This window comes from Pecten maximus, chromosome 7 (assembly GCF_902652985.1).
Source record: "Pecten maximus chromosome 7, xPecMax1.1, whole genome shotgun sequence".
NCBI classification, from domain to species: Eukaryota; Metazoa; Mollusca; class Bivalvia; order Pectinida; family Pectinidae; genus Pecten; species Pecten maximus.
The window spans coordinates 1,565,249-1,583,757 of NC_047021.1; the positions used below are offsets into that span (position 1 = coordinate 1,565,249).

The 18,509-nt window shown below is 37.8% G+C and overlaps 1 protein-coding gene across 1 annotated transcript; it reads left to right on the plus strand.

Annotated features, from left to right (window-relative positions):
* The first annotated feature begins 515 nt into the window (after positions 1-515).
* On the plus strand, positions 516-17,392 carry LOC117331004 (cytochrome P450 4F6-like). Its single transcript, XM_033889597.1, has 10 exons — positions 516-558; positions 2,203-2,384; positions 3,558-3,682; positions 6,789-6,851; positions 8,779-8,902; positions 9,297-9,444; positions 10,524-10,653; positions 13,976-14,254; positions 15,227-15,292; positions 16,116-17,392. The coding sequence occupies exons 1-10, from the start codon at positions 516-518 to the stop codon at positions 16,219-16,221; spliced, it is 1,266 nt and encodes a 421-aa protein (XP_033745488.1). The 3' UTR covers positions 16,222-17,392.
* The last annotated feature ends 1,117 nt before the right edge of the window (positions 17,393-18,509 follow it).

Consider the following 18,509-nt stretch of genomic DNA (forward strand, 5'->3'; position numbering starts at 1 on the left):
AGGTCAGTGACCTACTTTTTCAATAATTATATTAGGGCAACAGAAATGGACATCTAGGATGAGAAAGGCATGCCGATAACAAATATCGCAAAATTAGGTCACTGTGACCTACTTTTCAATAATTATATTAAGGCAACAGAAATAGACATCTAGGATGAGAAAGGCATGCCAATAACAAATATTGCAAAATTAGGTCACTGTGACCTACTTTTTCAATAATTATATTAGGGCAACAGAAATGGACATCTAGGATGAGAAATATGGGGCTATAATTACATCAGGTGAGCATTTAGGCCTATAGACCTCTTGTTATTTCATTATTATTTACCGTCACATGGACATTTTAACTTTATTCTATAGATGCAGCTTTTATGAGGATGTAAAAGTACCCTATACGACAGTATATTAAGGCTCATGGTGATCCATCATGCATCAACTTTTCTTGTGGACACAATAACCTGATTAGATATAAATAGACTTTTGGGGAAATTTGATATATATATATTCATAAAAACATGACTGAGTTTGACAAAGGGATTGATTCAATTTTTAACTTCAGTAAGAGGTATTGCCCTTTGTAATTTTATCACTATTTGACCTTGTGAACATAACTTGATTAAATACAAGTACATTATAAATGAATGAATTTTAATGAAACTTGGTATGCAAATATCAATAAGATCTCAGAATAACAATGAAGTGGCTGCAGTGGTCGAGTGGTTTAGGTGTCCAGACACATTATCACTAGCCCTCCACTGCCTGGTTGCATGTGGCAGTTGCCTGGTACCATAGATCAGCATTTTGTTCTCCAGGTACTCTGGCTTTCCTCCACCTCCAAATTCAGGCACGTCCTTAAATGACCCTGGGTGTTAATTATAGGACATTAAACAAAATAAAATAAAATTCTGTGGGGTTTTTGTTTTTTTATTTGGGGGTTTTTTTTATTTTTTTGTTCTTGTTGTTTTTAAAAATGGGTTTTTTTTTTGTTGTTTTTTTGTTTTTCCCCTTTTTTTTTAAGCATTCAAAAATAAATACAGATGGGAAATTTTTATTTTTAATTATAATATTTTGGCCCTCCCCTTTTGGGGGGGGACCTCATTAAGGGCCGAGGAAAACGGGCGGAAAAACCCTGAAATAAAGGTTTTATTTTGGGGGGTTTGCTTTTTTCCAGTTTAAAATAGGGGTGCATGTTGGTTTGTCCTTTTTAAGGGGCCCCCAGTACCTCGTAACTCCTGGGGGAAAGGAAACCTTTTCCCGGGGCCCCGGAAAAACCCGGTTTTGGGGGATTTCCCGGTAAAAAATTGTTTTTAAAAATTTAAAAATTGTTTGATGTTTTAGGGGAAAAAAAGGAAAAATTAGGGTGTAAGTGTGTGATTGCCTTTTTCGGTACAGAATACCAATGAAGAACATTTCCTTAGTTAAAAAAAAATTTTTGGACTGATTAGTTTTTTTTTTTGAAGAACCATTTCATTAAATCGATTTTCCCGTTCAGAATAAAGTTCAAAAAGGAAATTTTAATACTATGTTTAAAAAATAATTCACATTTTTAAACCCCCCAACCATTTTTTGGGGGTTCCAGGTACTACAGCGTGCTCGGTACTCCGGCTTTCCTCCACCTCCAAAACCTTGCACGTCCTTTAAATGACCCTGGCTGTTAATAGGACGTTAAGCAAAAACAAAAACAAACTTTGTAAATAGGTGTCTACTTTGTAAATAGGTGTCTACTTTGTAAATAGGTGTCTACTATGTGAATAGAAAATACAAACACTGATAGCCTAAAAAAAATACAGTTAATTCAACATTCAAGATAAATACACAATTACTCTAAAAAAATTTTTTTTCTTTTAATCATTATAATTGATAATAATTACTTAAATTGCAGTCACTTATCAATTATGAATTACAATTACACAGTATAGTTGGATGTTCATTAAAATATCAGTGTTCCTTTAATTGTATTATAAATTATATTACTTCCTTCATGAAATATGGATTGTGTAACTCTTCATATTGAAGCATCCATACATCAAAGTTGAAGCTACAGCAAACCAAAGAAAAAATTCCTTTCTTAAGATATTTGCCTGGAATCCCATCTGTAATTTTTATGTCATGATCATTCACCATCATAATCAAAGTGTTATGTGAATAGATACATTGTAATATAATATACAGGTGGATATTATTGAGATTTTATTGGTACAGAACCCAAACCTACTGAGCCTGGGACAGTCTACGTGTTGGGTAAAAGATGGCTGGGGAATGGTCTCCTTTTGGCAAACGGTAAAAGATGGGCTAGAAACAGACGACTACTGACACCAGCTTTCCATTTTGATATTTTACAACCTTACATGACTGTCTACAACGAGGTCTCGGACACTTTACAGGTAAGTAAAAATCTAGGTAAGATACAGGTTAACAAATGGTATAGGACTGTCTACAACGAGGTCTCGGACACTTTACAGGTGAGTAAAACATCTAGGTAAGATACAGGTTAACAAATGATATGGGACTGTCTATAACGAGGTCTCGGACACTTTACAGGTGAGTAAAACATCTAGGTAAGATACAGGTTAACAAATGATATGGGACTGTCTATAACGAGGTCTCGGACACTTTACAGGTGAGTAAAACATCTAGGTAAGATACAGGTTAACAAATGATATAGGACTGTCTATAACGAGGTCTCGGACACTTTACAGGTGTGTAAAACTTCTAGGTAAGATATAGGTTAACAAATGGTATAGGACTGTCTATAACGAGGTCTCGGACACTTTACAGGTGTGTAAAACTTCTAGGTAAGATATAGGTTAACAAATGATATAGGACTGTCTATAACGAGGTCTCGGACACTTTACAGGTGAGTAAAACATCTAGGTAAGATATAGGTTAACATATGGTATAGGACTGTCTACAATGAGGTCTCGGACACTTTACAGGTGAGTAAAACATCTAGGTAAGATATAGGTTAACAGATGGTATAGGACTGTCTATAACGAGGTCTCGGACACTTTACAGGTGAGTAAACATCTAGGTAAGATATAGGTTAACATATGGTATAGGACTGTCTCTAACGAGGTCTCGGACACTTTACAGGTGAGTAAAACATCTAGGTAAGATATAGGTTAACATATGGTATAGGACTGTCTATAACGAGGTCTCGGACACTTTACAGGTGAGTAAAACATCTAGGTAAGATATAGGTTAACAGATGGTATAGGACTGTCTACAACGAGGTCTCGGACACTTTACAGGTGAGTAAAACATCTAGGTAAGATATAGGTTAACATATGGTATAGGACTGTCTACAACGAGGTCTCGGACACTTTACAGGTGAGTAAAACATCTAGGTAAGATATAGGTTAACAAATGGTATAGGACTGTCTACAACGAGGTCTCAAACATTGAAGTAGACATTTGTGTGAAGATATCCATGGTCAAAATACTGATTAATGATTAATTCAAAGTACATTTTGTATGATATTAGTTCTAAGTCTGAGTCAATAATTGCATGTCCTGTATGAATTTCTCCATCATGTTAAGAATGTTTTTGTTTGTAGGGAAAAGTGGAGGACTGCTGTAAGAAAGGCCAGTCTTTTGAACTGTTTAACATTATTGGTATGGCTTCCCTGGATAATATCCTTAGATGTGCATTTTCTTACAAAAGTGATTGTCAGGTTCTAGGGTAAGTAATACTGGTGTCAGGTTCTAGGGTAAGTAATACTGGTGTCAGGTTCTAGGGTAAGTAATACTGGTGTCAGGTTCTAGGGTAAGTAATACTGGTGTCAGGTTCTAGGGTAAGTAATACTGGTGTCAGGTTCTAGGGTAAGTAATACTGGTGTCAGGTTCTAGGGTAAGTAATACTGGTGTCAGGTTCTAGGGTAAGTAATACTGATGTTGTGTGTAGTCTGAGGATGTTTTATTTTTACAATTTTTCTAGATCTGTTATTGAGATACAATTTACATAATATATAAAATCAAGACCTCTATCAATTGACAATGTTCCCACTTTTTAATTAAAAGATAATATATTTCAGACACACTTTACTTCAGATTTCAGTCATAGCATTAATAGCTCATTATGTGATAAGGTTATGTCATTTTATTAACACATCACTATGATGTTCATGACTCTAGAATGTAACTCTGTGATGATATGTGATACTAGTAGTGGTGATAGACTAAAGAGTCCAGTGTAGTGGTGATAGACTAAAGAGTCCAATGTAGACTGAGGTGACTGTAAAACACATACACGAGATAGACTAATACACGAGATAGACTAATACACACGATATAGACTAATACACGAGATAGACTAATACACACGATATAGACTAATACACGAGATAGACTAATACACGAGATAGACTAATACACGAGATAGACTAATACACACGATATAGACTAATACACAAGATAGACTATAATACACAAGATATAGACTAATACACACGATATAGACTAATACACGATATAGACTAATACACAAGATAGACTAATACACAAGATAGACTAATACACGAGATAGACTAATTAAATACACAAGATAGACTAATACACAAGATAGACTAATACACAAGATAGACTAATACACGAGATAGACTAATACACAAGACAGACTAATACACGAGATAGACTAATACACGAGATAGACTAATACACAAGATAGACTAATACACGAGATAGACTAATACACAAGACAGACTAATACATGAGATAGACTAATACACACGATAGACTAATACACAAGATATAGACTAATACACACGATATAGACTAATACACGAGATAGACTAATACACACGATAGACTAATACACGAGATAGACTAATATACACGATAGACTAATACACATGCTATAGACTAATAAACACGATATAGACTAATACACACGATATAGACTAATAAACAAGATAGACTAATACACAATATAGACTAATACACAAAATATAGACGAATACACACGAGATCAACTTGAAGATATAGCCTGGATATAGTCTTATATCTTAACTGTATACAGCCTGTATTTATAGCTATAGCCAGGACATAGCTATATAGATATAACCTGTATTTAAAGCCTGGATAAAGTCTGTATATAGTCTGTATGGAGCCTTAAATAGTCTGTATATAGTCTGTATATAGTCTGTATGGAGCCTGTATAGTCTGTATGGGGCCTTATATAGTCTGTATATAGTCTGTATATGGTCTGTATGTAGCCTGTATATACCGGTAGTCTGTATGGAGCCTGCATGTATAGAGTAAGTATGGAGCCTGTTTATAGTCTGTATGGAGCCTGTATATAGTCTGTATGGAGCCTGTATATAGTCTGTATGGAGTCTGTATATAGTCTGTATGGAGTCTGTATGGAGCCTGTATAGTCTGTATGGAGTCTGTATATAGTCTGTATGGAGTCTGTATATTGTCTGTATGCAGTCTATATATAGTCTGTATATAGTCTGTATGGAGCCTGTATATAGTCTGTATATAGTCTGTATGGAGCCTGTATATAGTCTGTATGGAGCCTGTATATAGTCTGTATATAGTCTGTATGGAGTCTGTATATAGTCTGTATGGAGCCTGTATATAGTCTGTATGGAGCCTGTATATAGTCTGTATGGAGCCTGTATATAGTCTGTATGGAGTCTGTATATAGTCTGTATGGAGCCTGTATATAGTCTGTATGGAGCCTGTATAGAGCCTGTATATAGTCTGTATGGAGCCTGTATATAGTCTGTATGGAGCCTGTATATAGTCTGTATGGAGCCTGTATATAGTCTGTATGGAGCCTGTATATAGTCTGTATGGAGCCTGTATATATAACCTGTATGGAGCCTGTATATAGTCTGTATGGAGCCTGTGTAAATAGTCTGTATGGAGCCCTTGTAAATAGTCTGTATGGAGCCTGTATATAGTCTGTATATATAACCTGTATGGAGCCTGTATATAGTCTGTATATATAACCTGTATGGAGCCTGTATATAGTCTGTATGTAGCCTGTGTATAGTCTGTATGGAGCCCGTGTAAATAGTCTGTATGGAGCCTGTATATAGTCTGTATATATAACCTGTATGGAGCCTGTATATAGTCTGTATGGAGCCTGTGTATAGTCTGTATGGAGCCCGTGTAAATAGTCTATATGGAGCCTGTATAAAGTCTGTATGGAGCCTGTATATAGTCTGTATATAGTCTGTATGGAGTCTGTATATAGTCTGTAGGGAGTCTGTATATAGTCTGTATGGAGCCTATATATAGTCTGTATGGAGCCTGTATATAGTCTGTAGGGAGTCTGTATATAGTCTGTATGGAGCCTGTATATAGTCTGTATATAGTCTGTATGGAGCCTGTATATAGTCTTTAGGGAGTCTGTATATAGTCTGTATGGAGCCTGTGTATAGTCTGTATGGAGCCTGTATATAGTCTGTGTATAGTCTGTATATAGTCTGTATATAGTCTGTATGGAGCCCGTGTAAATAGTCTATATGGAGCCTGTATATAGTCTGTATATAGTTTGTATATAGTCTGTATATAGCCTGTCGTCAGATGTCACTCACATTTATTGGAACCATATAATAATGATTATCATCTTTGAATAAAATCACATTTGTACTGCATCATGTGATAATGCATATAATTGTATAGATATAAAACATTAGTGTAGATTTTCTTAATAGTACACCTGTAATATGATAGTTTCTGAATTAGGACAAGAATACCATCACATACTTGGAGTTTACTACATGTATGTACAATGTTACTCTGTGTGTGAGGTGTTTTACCATTTTCTGTTACAGAGACAGCCATCCTTACGTGAAGGCAGTCGATGAACTCAGTGACCTCTGGGTCACAAGGTCACTGTAAGTTTATTAAAAATTATGTAAGTTGTCATCTTTTTGATGATATGTTAGATGCTATTTTGATACCTGAATATGTACAAATTAGACCATTTCTTTTTGTGGGAACCTTTCCCTCACTTGTGAAAGTTCCCCATATCAAGAATGTAGGTGTATCACAATGTCAGTTCATGGTGTTCAGATTAAAATCAAACTGGTTTCAACTGATTCTGGGGTCTGCTAACTGTATGTCCCTTTTTCGCTTCTTTAAATTTTTGTTCAAATTATTTCTGAGGCAGAAGTTGAATGTGACTGAGATTGAGTATCATATATCATGATTTTGGAATCTCTCTTTACCATCAGTTTAATTGAAATAGTAAGTAGAGAAGAATTTCTCGTACATATTTTTAGCCCACCATCATCAGATGGTGGGCTATTCAAATCGCCCTGCGTCCGTGGTCCGTGGTCCGTCCGTCCGTAAACAATTCTTGTTATCGCTAATCCTCAGAAAGTACTGAAGGGATCTTTCTCAAATTTCATATGTGGGTTCCCCTTGGTGCCTAGTTATGCATATTGCATTTTGAGACCAATCGGAAAACAACATGACCGACAGGCAGCCATCTTGGATTTTGATAATTGAAGTTTGTTATCGCTATTTCTGAGAAAGTACTGAAGGGATCTTTCTCAAATTTCATATGTAGGCTCCTCTTGGTGCCTAGTTATGCATATTGCATTTTGAGACCAATCGGAAAACAACATGGCCGGTCAGCCATCTTGGATTTTGACAATTGAAGTTTGTTATCGCTATTTCTGAGAAAGTACTGAAGGGATCTTTCTCAAATTTCATATGTAGAATCCCCTTGGTGCCTAGTTATGCATATTGCATTTTGAGACCAATCGGGAAAACAACATGGCCGACAGGCAGCCATCTTGGATTTTGACAATTGAAGTTTGTTATCGCTATTTCTGAGAAAGTACTGAAGGGATCTTTCTCAAATTTCATATGTAGGTTCCCCTTGGTGCCTAGTTATGCATATTGCGTTTTGAGAACAATCGGAAAACAACATGGCCGACAGGCAGCCATCTTGGATTTTGACAATTGAAGTTTGTTATCGCTATTTCTGAGAAAGTACTGAAGGAATCTTTCTCAAATTTCATATGTAGGTTTCCCTTGGTGCCTAGTTATGCATATTGCATTTTGAGACTAATCAGAAAACAACATGGCGGACAGGCAGCCATCTTGGATTTTGACAATTGAAGTTTGTTATCGCTATTTCTGAGAAAGTACTGAAGGGATCTTTCTCAAATTTCACATGAAGGTTCCCCTTGGTGCCTAGTTATGTATATTGCGTTTTGAGACCAATCGGATATCAACATGGCCGACAGGCAGCCATCTTGGATTTTGACAATTGAAGTTTGTTATCGCTATTTCTGAAAAAGTACTGAAGGGATCTTTCTCAAATTTCATATGTAGGTTCCCCTTGGTGCCTAGTTATGCATTTTGCGATTTGAGACCAATCGAAAAACAACATGGCCGACAGGCAGCCATCTTGGATTTTGACAATTGAAGTTTGATATATCTATTTCTCAAAGTACTGAATGGATCTTTCTCAAATTTCATAAGTAGGTTCCCCTTGGTCCCTTGTATTGCATTTTTGGACCAGTCTGTCCTGAAAACAACCTGGCAAACAAACAGCCATTATCGTTAAATCTCAAATTTCTTATATAGCTAGGATTCCCTTGTTTGAAAAGTACTGGAGGGATGTCTCAATTTGCACAGATTAATAAAATGAAGGGAAAAGTAGAGAAAAGATCAATCTGACATGGCACCTATGAAGATCATTCAATGGTGGGCGCCAAGATCCCTCTGGGATCTCTTGTTTAATATGTAGATTGTAATGCCTCATGTAAATTGTGATAATTTATTTATTTTTGTGTTTGATATTTCCAGGAATATATTTCACTTCTTCGACTTTATCTATTTCCTTTCTGAAAACGGCCGTCAGTTCAAAAAATACACTGATTATGTTCATTCTGTAGCAGAGGACATTATCCAGAAACGACAGCAGACACTTGTAAGTAAAAATAAAAGTCTTATGGGTATGTGTTGTCTATATAAGTTTGTGTTACAGTGAACACACAAAATTGTCAATTTTAAGTTGACCAGAGATACACATGCACATATAGACACAAATATTTGTTTTAGTCAAAGTCATAAAATGTTTCTTCAGAAGTCTCCCTGAATGTCGGATGTTATTTTCACTCTGTCTTTACTGTTAAGTACTTCATCGATTCAGTTTTCACTTTCTTAATGAGATGATTAAGACCAGTTTCACTCCATCAATTTAAGATTATTTATTTTCAATTAATATGTAATATTAAAAATGAAGTAACAGCCAGCACTTTTATTGTTTTGTGGTCTTTCCAAGAGATTTTAATAAGGATACATGATTTTTTATTTTTTTTCAGGAAAATGAAGGTCTACCAACTCAAACAAATGGACGTAAATCACGATATCTCGACTTCCTTGATATATTGTTAACAGCAAAAGATGAAAACAATGTAGGAATGACACCATTAGAAATTCGTAACGAAGTGGACACTTTTCTTTTTGAAGGTAATGCTTTTGTTACTGTGTCATTCTCTTTGTGTTAGTCTACCTGGTGTAAAATCTCTTTGTTTTAGTCTACCTGGTGTTAAATCTCTTTGTTTTAGTCTACCTGGTGTTAAATCTCTTTGTTTTAGTCTACCTAGTGTAAAATCTCTTTGTTTTAGTCTACCTGGTGTTAACTCTTTGTTTTAGTCTACCTGGTGTAAAATCTCTTTGTTTTAGTCTACCTGGTGTAAAATCTCTTTGTTTTAGTCTACCTGGTGTTAAATCATTAACGTTTGTCAGCCCGACTAGGGACACTTTCAGTTTTGTCATCAGTTCTTTATAAGCATTTTTTTAAAAACCATATTTAAAAGTTCTTTGTTCATGATATGGCAGATTGTCTAGTACATAAAAGACCTATCAAGTTACTTGAAGTTCACAAATAATTTGATTTACACCCAAACTGAGTTAGTCTCAGACCTGTAAAATGTGTTAATTACAAATACAGTTAGTGTTAGATATAGTCTCTGTCACAATCAGCTGACGGAATATATGTCTTTGTCTCGGCTGGTAGAGCTGGGTATTATCAGGAGGATTGATTTGAACTCCTGGCTGGGAGCTCAAGAAGGAGTCCTTTCCATGTTACTATTTATGTCCTGGCCATGAAATTGTCATTAGCTATTCTCAGGAACTATTGATGCGATCCTCACCAAACTTTTTTGCAGAATGTCAAGTGACAGCGGGGACATTTATATCTTACATTTTCTAAAAAAAAAAATCAAATTTGGCGCCCAACAAAATTCCATGGTGGTGCAGGTATAGAGAGTTATGACTGAGGCAGGGGAACAGGGGTTCAGTGTATTAAAAAGGAAAGGGCTGGCATGGCTTGTTTAGTGCTAAATATAATCCTTGTCACTCAGTTTGCTTATACTGTGTGTGTGTGTGGGGGGGGGGGGCTTTGTTCAGTAGGAGACACATTAACTTACCTGTAGTATTAAAGATAACTTACCTGTAGTATTAAAGATAACTTACCTGTAGTATTAATGATAACTTACCTGTAGTATTAAAGATGGATTAGAAATGATAAACTTGTGTCTTTGTAGGCCATGATACTACAACAAGTGCCATGTGCTGGACGCTGTACTCGCTAGCCCAGCACCCGGAGTGGCAGCAAAAGATCCAGGCTGAGGTGGACAGTATCCTTGAGGGGAGGGACTCTGACTATATAGAATGGTAGGTTGTAGCTGGAGGGGTGGGACTGGGACTATATAGAATGGTAGGTTGTAGCTGGAGGGGTAGGACTGAGACTATATAGAATGGTAGGTTGTAGCTGGAGGGGTGGGACTCTGACTATATAGAATGGTAGGTTGTAGCTGGAGGGGAGGGACTCTGACTATATAGAATGGTAGGTTGTAGTTGGAGGGGTGGGACTCTGACTATATAGAATGGTAGGTTGTAGTTGGAGGGGTGGGACTGGGACTATATAGAATGGTAGGTTGTAGTTAGAGGGGTGGGACTGGGACTATATAGAATGGTAGGTTGTAGCTGGAGAGGTGGGACTGGGACTATATAGAATGATAGGTTGTAGCTGGAGGGGTGGGACTGGGACTATATAGAATGGTAGGTTGTAGCTGGAGGGGATGGACTTGGACTATATAGAATGGTAGGTTGTAGTTGGAGGGGTGGGACTCTGACTATATAGAATGGTAGGTTGTAGCTGGAGGGGAGGGACTCTGACTATATAGAATGGTAGGTTGTAGTTGGAGGGGAGGGACTGGGACTATATAGAATGGTAGGTTGTAGCTGGAGGGGTGGGACTCTGACTATATAGAATGGTAGGTTGTAGTTGGAGGGGTGGGACTGCGACTATATAGAATGGTAGGTTGTAGCTGGAGGGGTGGGACTCTGACTATATAGAATGGTAGGTTGTAGTTGGAGGGGAGGGACTGGGACTATATAGAATGGTAGGTTGTAGTTAGAGGGGTGGGACTGGGACTATATAGAATGGTAGGTTGTAGTTGGAGGGGTGGGACTGGGACTATATAGAATGGTAGGTTGTAGTTAGAGGGGTGGGACTGGGACTATATAGAATGGTAGGTTGTAGCTGGAGGGGTGGGACTCTTACTATATAGAATGGTAGGTTGTAGCTGGAGGGGTGGGACTGGGACTATATAGAATGATAGGTTGTAGCTGGAGGGGAGGGACTGGGACTATATAGAATGGTAGGTTGTAGTTAGAGGGGTGGGACTGGGACTATATAGAATGGTAGGTTGTAGCTGGAGGGGTGGGACTGGGACTATATAGAATGATAGGTTGTAGCTGGAGGGGTGGGACTGGGACTATATAGAATGGTAGGTTGTAGTTAGAGGGGTGGGACTGGGACTATATAGAATGGTAGGTTGTAGCTGGAGGGGTGGGACTGGGACTATATAGAATGGTAGGTTGTAGCTGGAGGGGTGGGACTGGGACTATATAGAATGGTAGGTTGTAGTTGGAGGGGTGGGACTCTGACTATATAGAATGGTAGGTTGTAGCTGGAGGGGTGGGACTGGGACCATATAGAATGATAGGTTGTAGCTGGAGGGGTGGGACTGGGACTATATAGAATGGTAGGTTGTAGCTGGAGGGGAGGGACTCTGACTATATAGAATGGTAGGTTGTAGCTGGAGGGGTGGGACTGGGACTATATAGAATGGTAGGTTGTAGTTAGAGGGGTGGGACTGGGACTATATAGAATGGTAGGTTGTAGCTGGAGGGGTGGGACTCTTACTATATAGAATGGTAGGTTGTAGCTGGAGGGGTGGGACTGGGACCATATAGAATGATAGGTTGTAGCTGGAGGGGTGGGACTGGGACTATATAGAATGGTAGGTTGTAGCTGGAGGGGAGGGACTCTGACTATATAGAATGGTAGGTTGTAGCTGGAGGGGTGGGACTGGGACTATATAGAATGATAGGTTGTAGCTTGAGGGGAGGGACTGGGACTATATAGAATGGTAGGTTGTAGTTAGAGGGGTGGGACTGGGACTATATAGAATGGTAGGTTGTAGCTGGAGGGGTGGGACTCTTACTATATAGAATGGTAGGTTGTAGTTGGAGGGGTGGGACTCTGACTATATAGAATGGTAGGTTGTAGCTGGAGGGGTGGGACTGGGACTATATAGAATGGTAGGTTGTAGCTGGAGGGGTGGGACTGGGACTATATAGAATGGTAGGTTGTAGTTGGAGGGGTGGGACTGGGACCATATAGAATGATAGGTTGTAGCTGGAGGGGTGGGACTGGGACTATATAGAATGGTAGGTTGTAGCTGGAGGGGAGGGACTCTGACTATATAGAATGGTAGGTTGTAGCTGGAGGGGTGGGACTGGGACTATATAGAATGGTAGGTTGTAGTTGGAGGGGTGGGACTGGGACTATATAGAATGGTAGGTTGTAGCTGGAGGGGTGGGACTGGGACTATATAGAATGGTAGGTTGTAGTTGGAGGGGTGGGACTGGGACTATATAGAATGGTAGGTTGTAGCTGGAGGGGTGGGACTGGGACTATATAGAATGGTAGATTGTAGCTGGAGGGGTGGGACTGGGACTATATAGAATGGTAGGTTGTAGCTGGAGGGGTGGGACTGGGACTATATAGAATGGTAGGTTGTAGCTGGAGGGGAGGGACTCTGACTATATAGAATGGTAGGTTGTAGCTGGAGGGGTGGGACTGGGACTATATAGAATGGTATGTTGTAGCTGGAGGGATGGGACTGGGACTATGTAGAATGGTAGGTTTTATATTCTGAACCATACCTCACTGTGCAAATAAATAAAAGTGTGCCATTCAGGTTTTGGTAATTAATCCTCAGGGACTACCAGGTAAATTAGATATATCTATCAGTTGTAATCTCAAATTAGAAACTCAAAGTTAGAGATGCAGCAGAGATAGCAGGACTTGTCTTTGATGTTAAATCATAAAGGTTTATTACCTATAGGAGGTTAAAGGATTAATGATAGCATGTTACCCCTGTCTGTCTTTCCTGGTGATTCCTGTCTCGTTCTGAGTCAATGCCATAACTTGAGAAGCCCTCATATTTCACCATTTAGACTAGTACATCAAGTTATATACTTTATTTATTCTGGTGGTCATTGGTCAGAGTTAATGGGTTGAAGGTCACCTTTGATCCCTTCTAAATATCGATGGAACATAATGTGCCCTGTCTTGTTTCAAATCAATGTCATACAATGTCAACTCAGCAGATTTGGTTCATATTTACACCATAGTAATATAAGACCAAGTTCTTTATATAGAAGGTCTTTCAGGACTTACATACATTCTCTAGTTTTATTTAATGACTTTTTTCGACCTAAAACACCTATAGACATTGAACATTCTCTAGTTTTATTTAATGACTTTTTTCGACCTAAAACACCTATAGACATTGATGGGTGAGATATTTCATTTTAGCAAAAATACTTGTTTAATTTTAGTCTTAATTGTAGGGTGTACATTTAGTGATAAGTTAAAAAAAGTGCAAATGTTGCAAACTTTAATACTTTTACCTGTTTTCAGGAGTGACTTAGGAAAGTTGGAAAATCTGACGTTGTGTATAAAGGAAGGTCTGAGACTACATTCACCTGTATCTTTTATACAACGAAACACCACACAGCCATTTGTGGTGGAGGGATACCACATACCTGTGGGGACGGCTGTAGCCATTCAGATCTACAACCTACATCATAACCCAGATGTGTGGGAGGATCCCATGGAATTCCGACCGGAACGCTTCCTTCCAGAAAACTCAGTTGATCGTGATTTTTATGCATTTGTTCCATTCTCAGCTGGGCCTAGGTAGAGATTTTTTCTTTGTGTATGTAATTCAAAATTTAAATGTCAAAATTTACATAATGTGGAAGGTGCCACAATGAATAGTGTCAACAATTTTTTAACAATTGTCAGGTTGTAATTAGCTCACCTGGTCCAAAGAACCAAGGTGAGCTTATGCCATACATGGCGTCCATCTGTCCATCCATCAACAACACAATGTGAACATGATAACTTGGGTAAATATCGACCAAGTTTGATGAAACTTTTTTAACAATCGTATATCAACCAGATCTCAGAAGGGTTTGAAAATAGTAATTATTCAACCGCAGGTTACAGAATTATTGCCCTTTGTAAGAATATTAGTATTAACAATATTTTTGCTCACCACACCTGTCAATCTTTCCTTTAAATCCCTAGTTACCTGAATGCCTAATATATTTGATGAAATTTGGAGAAGAAAATCTAACATATAAACAGATGGTGTGGCTCCTCAGGAAAAGCATTATTGGGCAAATGAGATCTAATGTATAAATGAAGGATGTGGGGCAGGAGAAAAGGGGCCTAATAGGGGAAACAAAGCAAACAATTTTAAAATACTAATATTTTTTTCTAGAATGAAAGGATTTAGTCCTAAATTTTGAACTATTGCTGGGAAAGGCAGTTCAAAAGTAGGGTAAAAAAAGAATATTTTGTCATAATTACTGATATATACAGGTGAGCTAAACAAGCCCTCTTGACGTGTTGTTTAAATACTGGAAACTGAAACTAAAATACAATAATGAACAATGTTTATGGTGTTACATGTACTTGATTAATACATAGTGATTCCCCTTCCTTCCTAAATGGTTCAATAGCAGTAATTAATACCATATACAATGTACTTGTTTGTTGTAAATTATTAATTTTCTATTAGCTTTGAAAAAAATAATTGTAACAATGCATATTATTTTAGTGTTAATGTTTTGGTTGATACACAAATTTTACATTCTGTTTCAGAAACTGTATAGGTCAACATTTTGCCATGAATGAACAAAAGGTCACACTTGCTCGACTTCTGAGAAGGTATTATCATATGATGTAAAAAAAAATGTGATTTTATTTATTTTACAACAATTACGAAACAAGTTTTCTACCACAATACCCTGTGTTATTCAACTCTCAGACCATCAGTTAATCATTACAGCTGTTGATTAACAATCTGTTTATAAACTCTGTACGCATTTTGATTGGCTAACACAGTGAACTTTGACCCAAGCTGCAATTGTTATTGACGTCATCAATAATCTAATGACGTCACATCACCGGGTCCCGGACGTCACCGGTACACTTTATTTGCATACGCGAAATTATACTTGGCCACGTTTCCCTTTGATTCAAGCCGATATTATTGTGGTAGAAACAGGTCACACGACTTGAAATTGTTGGATATGGAATTTATTTCACACTCGTAAGTTATTTTATAAAAGTTGCAAAAAACACTCGCTAAAGCTTGTGTCTTTTGTAACTTTTAAAAAATAACTTACTCGTGTGAAATAAATTCCATATCCAACAATCACTCGTAGTGTAATCTCTATATATCAACTTTATCAAACACGCTTGTTGGCCCGGGTGGAAGTGCGCGAGAGGTCTTAGTGTGGGAGGAAACCGGAGTATCCGGGGAAAACCCACGTGGTCAAGCAGGTGACATTGGTATCATACCTTATCACGTCTGATCAGGGAATCAAACCCCGGCTGCCTAGGTGAAAGGCATGTGTGTGACCACTGCGCCACCTAACCACCCATATGATAATGTATGATCTTAGCTTTGCAAAAGTTGTTACTGTTGATAGGTATTGCTCATTCCTCATATTAAGTGATTTGTATTTTAATATTTTTCTCCCATCAGGTTCACCCTGGAGTTAGACCCTGAACATGAAGTGTCGAAGAAGATTGGCATCGTGATGCGTTCTGCCAATGGCATCAAAGTTTTTGCTAAGCCAAGGAAACTATGATTAAGTTTTAATAATAATCCACATCAACATTCAAAAGTTGTGTTTATCTCAGTTTCCCAGAACATGAGAAGGGACACTAAGTACTAGTTGGAGTAACCAAGTTTGACCAATGGTGAGATTTTGAGATGTACCTTTCCAGAAGTTCCATCTCAAATCAGGACAGAAAGATTTCGACACTTGAAAACATGACAGAAAGATTTCGACACTTGAAAACATGACAATTATGTAGATTCTTATATGATTGTTGAATTTCACTCTTGATTTTTAATACGAGTATTTATAAGAATGTCTATGTTAATCATAGGAAAAACAGCTCTAAAACTTAAGTTCACCTGTAGCTCATTTTAATAAAAAGAGAAATTCATTCTCAATTCCCGACAAATGTTTATTTTTAATATTAACTAAATGTTTGAGTTTCACATGGTGCTTATATACCCCGGGTAATAACTGTTAGAAGTATGGTGTGTATTGTTTTTTGACCTATCAACAGTTAGAGCCATTTAGGGCCAACCAAAGACATGAATAAATACTCAAGGTGTTGAGTGACATATTTGTAACCACAATTTAAAGTACATGTATCTATTTGTTGTTGCATTGGTAACTCTTTAATGTGTTATCAAATAATTATTAATCAGTAATGAAAAAAAGTGCCACTTTGTTTTTAGTATTATTATATACATGTATTATTATTTTATATGTGAGAGAGAAAAAAAATAGCTTTTAAGTTAAAACCCCAATCATATGAATGTGATATCCTGTAACATCTGACATTGATTTCTTGGGCTTCCTTGTACACTTGTTACAAAAGACTACCTCTTACTGAGGTAGATTGTTGTTAATGATCATCTACATGTCATTAACAGATGATTTACATGATATTATCAGGATGGTATTGAGTGTTGTGTCACAATCAGGGCATGTGTTCTACATACACGTACAACTTACTAATAAATGATGTATATGATATTATCAGGATGGTATTAAGTGTTGTGTCACAATCGGGACATGTATTCTACAAACATGTACAAATTATTAATAGAGGATTTACATGATACTATCAATGTGATATTAAATGTAGTGTGTCAATCAGGACTTTATTAAAAGTATAAGATTATTTTAAGAAATTGTGTGACCAGGTTTACAATTTGTCTATTAAAGTACGTTATTTGTAGCAAGTCTTTGTTTTACCTTTGTTGGATAGTGTGTTTGCTATCAGTTCTAAATACATGTATCATTTATTAGGTCTTCAGTTTGAGAGAGCTCTGCCATGGTCCGTCATCCAGTGTCTGTCATCCATTTGATAGAGCTCTGCCATGATCCGTCATCGGGTGTCTGTCATCCATTTGATAGAGCCCTGCCATGATCTGTCATCCATTTGATAGAGCTCTGCCATGATCTGTCATCCATTTGATAGAGCTCTGCCCTGATCCGTTATCCAGTGTCCGTCATCCATTTGATAGAGCTCTGCCATGATCTGTCATCCATTTGATAGAGCCCTGCCATGATCTGTCATCCATTTGATAGAGCTCTGCCATGATCTGTCATCCATTTGATAGAGCTCTGCCCTGATCCGTTATCCAGTGTCCGTCATCCATTTGATAGAGCTCTGCCATGATCCGTCATCCATTTGATAGAGCTCTGCCATGATCTGTCATCCATTTGATGGAGCTCTGCCATGATCTGTCATCCATTTGATAGAGCTCTGCCATGATCTGTCATCAATTTGATAGAGCTCTGCCATGATCCGTCCTCCATTTGATAGAGCTCTGCCATGATCCATCATCCATTTGATAGAGCTCTGCCATGATCCATCATCCATTTGATAGAGCTCTACCATGATCCATCATCCATTTGATAGAGCTCTGCCATGATCCGTCATCCATTTGATAGAGCTCTGCCATGATCCGTCATCCGGTGTCTGTAATCCATTTAATAGAGCTCTGCCATGATTCGTCATCCGGTGTCTGTCATCCATTTAATAGAGCCCTGCCATGATTTGTCATCCGGTGTCTGTCATCCATTTAATAGAGCCCTGCCATGATCCGTCATCCAGAGTACGACATCTAGATAACTGGAGAATATCACTGACGATTAGGTAATATCACTACAACAAATAGAGAATCGATGGCGGATCCAATATTTTTTGCTTGGAGGGGGTTAGAGACAGAAACAATATAGTGAGGGGTCTGCTGGTCCTTTACTCGGAGACTGTCGCCATATTAATTACGCTTGACTTGTTCGCCTTTATGTGAATAATTGAGAAAACAATACAAAGATGGTATATTAAG